At 46.3% G+C, this 6042-nt stretch overlaps 1 protein-coding gene across 1 annotated transcript; it reads right to left on the bottom strand.

The window, feature by feature from the left end:
* Positions 1-2122: 2122 nt before the first annotated feature.
* LOC103805112 (serine/arginine-rich splicing factor 6-like) lies at positions 2123-5601 on the bottom strand. Its single transcript, XM_009077745.1, is given in 5 exon segments — positions 2123-3638; positions 3756-3845; positions 4436-4644; positions 4834-4965; positions 4968-5601. Coding segments are annotated over 5 exon segments (831 nt in total). The 5' UTR covers positions 5004-5601; the 3' UTR covers positions 2123-3274.
* Between the last annotated feature and the right edge of the window lie 441 nt (positions 5602-6042).

Here is a 6042-nt window from a genome sequence, read left to right as displayed (position 1 = left end):
TCACTGTTACCATGCCAGAGCCTGCCTGCCCTTGGAAATGGTGAATGAATCCCTCGTTTTGCTCTGCTTGTGTGTGCAACTTTTGCTTTCCTTATTAAACTGTCTTTGTATCAACTCACAGGTTTTCTCACTCTCAATTCTCTCCCCTGTCCCATCAGGGTGAGTGAGCAGCTGCCTTGGGCTGTCTCCAGTTGGGGTTAAACCACAACAGACCTCAGTAGTGTAATTCATGAATAAAAAGGACTTCAAAGATTTCAGAGAGCTGAGAGATGGTCAGAGCCATTGTTCTGCATGGCTGACCCAAGACTGTGGTGCAACAGCCACTCCAAGACAGACACCCCTGCACTGCTACAGGGGGTCAGCTCTGGAAACAATGGGTTGCTGCTACCTAAAGCATGTGCAAAAAATCAGTTGTCAACATCTTATTACCACAGACAGGGAGATGCTGACAATATACACATGTACCTTTTGATCTGCTGAGCTCTGAGGTCCATCCCTCTGTTGAGTGTGAGGTGTATTTTACTGAAGGAGCAGTTCCCCAGGAAGTTCCTTTACAGAGGAGCAGTTCTGTCAAGTCTGACCTATTCCACAATCAGTAAAACCAAGGCAGCTTAATACCTGGGTCAGGTTTTAGGGAGGTAAATGTTTTCTCCAGTGCAGCTTTGGGCTATGAATCTGTATGAAACTGGGCAAGAGCAGTCTCAATTCTGTAGGAAGCTGCAGTACTCCCCTCCTGTTTGGAATCCAGTGATTTTTCTAGTCAGGATGCTAAAATGTTGCCTTCACCTAAACAGCTTCAATTTCAAACAAAAATTCCTTATCACAAATTACCACTGGAGTCAGGTGCAGACAACACCACAGTACCCAGCACTCAGCACAAGTGTGGGTTTGGCCACACTAGAACTATGCTACACTCCATGGTTGTACAAACAATCCCAGGCAAGCCTGGCCTGGTAGCTCAAAGCACAGCTGCTTTTCCATGCTTGGGACAGAGAGCATGAAGTGTGCCATGTAACAGCAGCAGTAACCTGATCTTAAAGTAACATCAGGCATGGAATCATAGAATCAAAGAATTTAAGGGTTGGAATGGAGCTTAGAGATCATCCAGTCCTAAGCCTTGGGCAGGGACACCTCCCACCAGAGCAGGTTGCTCAAGGCTTTAGCCAACCTGGCTGTGAACACTGCCAGGGCTGGGGCAGCCACAGCCTCCCTGGGCAACCTGTGCCACGTGTCTCACCACCCTCACAGGAAAAAACTTTTTTCTACTATCTAGCCTAAACTTCCCCTCCTTCAGTTAGGTTACCTCTTGTCCTATCATTGCCGTTCCGAATGGAGAGCCCCTCTCCAGCTCCTTGTAGGCCCTTTGGATGTTGAAAAGTTGCTCTGAGGTCTTGATGCCGTCTTCTCCAGACTGAACAGCCCCAACTCCCTCAGCCTGTCTTCATATGGAGATGCTCCAATCCTCTTAGCAACCTCGTGGCCTCCTCTGGACTTGCTCCAACAGTTCCATGTCCTTACGCTGACGACACCAGAACTGTGTGCAGTGTTCCAGGTGGGTCTCACAAGAGCAGAGGGGAAGAATCACCCTCTTTGACCTGCTGCCACACTCCTTTTGATGCAGCCCAGGATTTGATTGGCTCTCTGGGGTGCTAGCACACACTGCTGGCTCATCACTTCAGGTTCCAGGAACGTGACCTTGTCAGGCAAACCTCACTGCACTCCTGGGATCCCTCCTGGCACTAGCACAGATACTCACGTGCAACAGGTAAAGTTCTGCTTTCTAGAGATGATCAGGAAATGATATGAAACTGAATTTCAAGAAACCGTTCAGATCATAAAGCAACTCTAGGCAAGACAAGTTTGCATCAAGTCACATTTCACACGTGCCTGACCCAGTTCCTTTGGACAGATGTGCTCATCTGGAGCAGAGGTGCAGCTGTCACACAGCCACACCTGCTGAAAGGACAAGGGGACAAACTGAGCTCTAGGCCAAAGGCATTTAAAGAGTTACCAGGTCTCTCACTAAACCAAAGACATTTGTCCCCAAAAGCAGGACAAGCTGTGATCTCCCCAGCACAAGGTAGAGCAAGGATCCCATTACACTGCAATGAACACAAGAGTTTGAGTCACCAATTTAATTTTATACAAGTCAAACTACACGTTGTATAAAGAGTACAAGGCAGTTCTAATGTTTGCTACTGCATGTTACAAAAATCAATTTAGCTATAAAGGGGAATTTTTAGGACCAGTCCTATTCCACAATTTAAGTGAATTGGCAACTGTGGTTCAGCAAAGCCTTTGTTAAGACTAGAACTCTAGCTCCAAGAGATTACATTTCCAATAAAGTTCAGACCTACACACAAGAGGATTATAGTTCTTCTAGTCTGAAGCAAAACGTTAACATAAGTGAATCAAAGGGGAGGGAAGACAGATTCATTTACCTGGGATTCATGTCCAATAGGGATTCAGAGGCTGACAAACCATACAACATCCTAGTGACTTGGACCACATCCAAGAGACACCTTCGTGTCTGACGACAGTGACACTTGATATTCAAGCAAAAAACGTCAGAAAGCTTCCATCCTTTCAGGTCTGAGACTAAGTGCTTTCAGCAATACTGTAGGATACAGGTTCCAGAGTACCTCTGTCACCTTTAATACAGTCACAGCATGGGGGGAATGTTCTTTTGGCAAGTTAAGGTACACACCAATGCTCAAACTTGAGTTTATTGCTGGTCTAAAATCCTCCCTAGTACTGTTACTGGTTTCTATAGTTTGCAGCCTGCTTCCACAATTAAGACAAACCAGAGAGTTCTGTGACCTGCCCAGCAAGGCAATCCTGCCTCTGGTAGCAATCTGAAACCTACAAAGCTAATGACACCCATAGTTCTAATGCCATGGAAAAAAAAAAAAAATAGGAAAAAAGGATATTTTCAAAAGAGCCCAGATTTAAGCCTGTTTATATTCAGTTTATTTTTAATATAAAAACCACTTTGCATTTAAGAGTAGTTGTTACTCCTGCAGAAATGCTATAAAATCAAACCTTCAGATGAGTTTCTACAAAAGGGACTTTTCCTGCTTTATACCACCATCCCAGCTTGTACTGTCAAATTTGGGATACAAATGAAATCTTTATATCTCATGACTTAGTTCTTAGGCCATTCACTCCTGCAAGAGAAAAAAACCAACTTCTGAAGTACTAACATAACACTAATGGCCTGACAGGTAGGAAAATGTTCCATAATAGTGTGCAAGGTGAGAGGAGAGTTCTAGTCCTAATCTCTTGAACTAGATCTTGATCGTGAGCGAGACTTGGAGCGGGACCTGGAACGGGACCTGGATGCAGCTCTTTTGGGAGGTGACTCGGAGCGAGCCTTGGCAGATGGCTGCTGCTGCGGAGAATTGGAACGAGACCTACTCCTTGACCTGGACTTAGACTTAGCAACTCCTTTACCATTTTCTTTAGGAGACCGAGACCTGGACCTGGATCTGGACCGAGACTTCTCTGACTTCTCCTTGGATCTGCTGTGAGAGCGTGAACCCCTGTCAGACTTGGGTTTCGACTTGCTCTTTGACCTGGACTTCCTGCTTTTGGATCTGGAGCGTGAGCGGTCTTTGCTTCGTGACCTGGATTTGGATCTTTCAAAGAGAGGCAGAGATTATTCTGCATGGCCTGAGGTGTCCTTAGAGCAGCTGTAAACACCTATCAGTGAGAGAGCAGCAGCTCCTGTGCAGTGCTAACAGAGCGTCACTTACCGCGAACGGCTCTTGGAGACGCTTCGGGACCTGCTGCGGCTGCTCCGACTTCTCCGGCTTCTGCTTCTGGATCGTCTCCTGGATCGTGACCTACAGACATTTAACATGACATTCACACCTTGTTCTTTGCCTGGTGTGCCCTGCACCATCCATAGCATACTCATGGAGTGGTTTGGGATAGAAGAGACCTTAAATCTCATCCAGTCCCACCCCTTGCCAGGGACAGGGACACCTTCCACTAGCCCAGGTTGCTCCAAACTCTGTTCAACCTGGCCTGGAACACTTCCAGGGATGGGACAGCCACATCTAACCGGGACAACCTATTCCAGGGCCTCACCACTCTCATAGGGGAGAATTCCCTCCTAAATGCATCCATATAGCACAACCCAACAGAGAAAAGGTGCTACAGAACTTCTCAACAGCAGGATGGCCACACCAATGTGTACTAATAACCAACCCAGATTCAATGCACCATCATGAATCACTCTGAGGTTTCACACCTGAAAAAACAGCTCAAACCTGGCATTGCTCTATCATGTACAATAATTCCTTCTACATCCTCAGGCCTCATCCTATTCCTAAACCACCAACTGAAGGTAACTACTGACTGCAGGTAGGACACCTATACCCATTCTGAGTGTGAGTACTCCTGACGCAGCGACCCAGACATCCCCAGTTACCTTGACCTGCTGCCGGAGTAGGATCGCCTGTGGCTTGAGCGTGGCTTGTCCTCGACCAGCCTGATCTTCCTCCCATTTATCTCTGTGCCATCCAACTTGTCCAGGGCACGCTTCATGTCCGAGTACGACCGGAACTCAATCACTCCTTCGTTTGTACGTTCCTTGTGAGCATCTGCATAGGTCACCTCCCCAGCCTGCCTCATGAAATCCTTGGGGAGCAGAGCCACAGTTACAGAGCTGTGCCAGGCTGGGGCTATGCAAGCACCACTCACTCCATGTGAACACCCACACACAAACACTTGTTCATTACTTCTAACTCACAATGCACACTGCTACTGAAGGAAGCTATTGCTTCCTTCTGGTCACAACAGGCTCCAGGACAGAACATCAATACCTACTTTCAAATCCTGCCAACTACAGCGACTGGACAGGTTCTCAACAATCAGTCTGAACTCTGTACGAACGGGCGGTCCGTATTTATCTCTTCCCGACTGCCTCCGACTGCTATATCCGCCACCACCCCCACCTTGATTGTACAAAGAGACAAAGTTAGATCTTCTCCTGGCATGAAGGAAGCTCAACGTTCTGAAAAAGTTAGTTAAACAGTCATATTTACTGGAGTAGGACTTTATTTCTCTAAGCCTCCAATAAACTTTGCAATTTTGCCATAATCTATATTAATGGCAAATCAAACAGACTAAAATCCTACAAGTCTGTGCTCCTAAGATCTGTTAGAGAGAGTGACTGCTCCTTATTAGATTCACCTTGCTAAGTTTTATTTTACAGAACATTGTAAAATATAAAACTTAACTGATTACATGCATTTCTACATTTTACAAAAACGTTTACTAGTTACACTAAGTACTTACATCACAGTATGAGGTTTTTGGTGGTGGTTTGGCCACAAAACACGCAAGGTAACAGTCACCTAGTTCAGTTTAACCAGTTTTGTCTAACCCTTGGAATCCTCACCATCACCCTGCGTCTAATGGCAAAGGGCTGCTGTCGTCATGGCTTCCGGTAAGGTCAGCCAAAGGGTCTTAGGGCAAGGGTCACACAATGTATGGAAAAGCCATGGCCAATCAGGAAAGGCAGTCATCTTAGCCTCAGTGGACACAGCTCAGCCCCACTGGTCACTTTCAAATTGAAACATCAAGGACTTGTTAAAAGGTTTGAATTCAACATGCAACAAGTTTACAACAACATACATTGATTCTATTTTAAGAAAAGACACAAACCCTCCCCCCAACACCACCGAAAATCAGCCTCAGTGCTCTGAGTTACGGCGCAAGGCTGGTTAAACTATAAGCAGCTCAGCTCGAGGAGCTACACGAGTGAGCTCGGCACAGAAACATTCACAATTCCCCCCCTCAGCACCACCGATTCCTGCTCCACCCCCCAACCCCTCCCCTATTTCAACTGCGATATTCACATCTAAGTTCACAGCTCAGCGATTCTCCCCCCATTATGCAACAATATTATACGTTAACGCTACTGATGCAACATCGCTGTTACATCTAAACGCTCCCGAGAATACAGGAGCCCCGAAATTAGCAGAGCACATCGCTTCTAATTAACAAAGAACCCTTTCTACAAGGCCACAACGT

Source organism: Acanthisitta chloris, unplaced genomic scaffold (genome assembly GCF_000695815.1).
Source record: "Acanthisitta chloris isolate BGI_N310 unplaced genomic scaffold, ASM69581v1 scaffold42866, whole genome shotgun sequence".
NCBI lineage: Eukaryota > Metazoa > Chordata > Aves > Passeriformes > Acanthisittidae > Acanthisitta > Acanthisitta chloris.
Note: the sequence above shows the minus strand (reverse complement) of the source record. Positions and strands in the feature narration are given on the sequence as shown.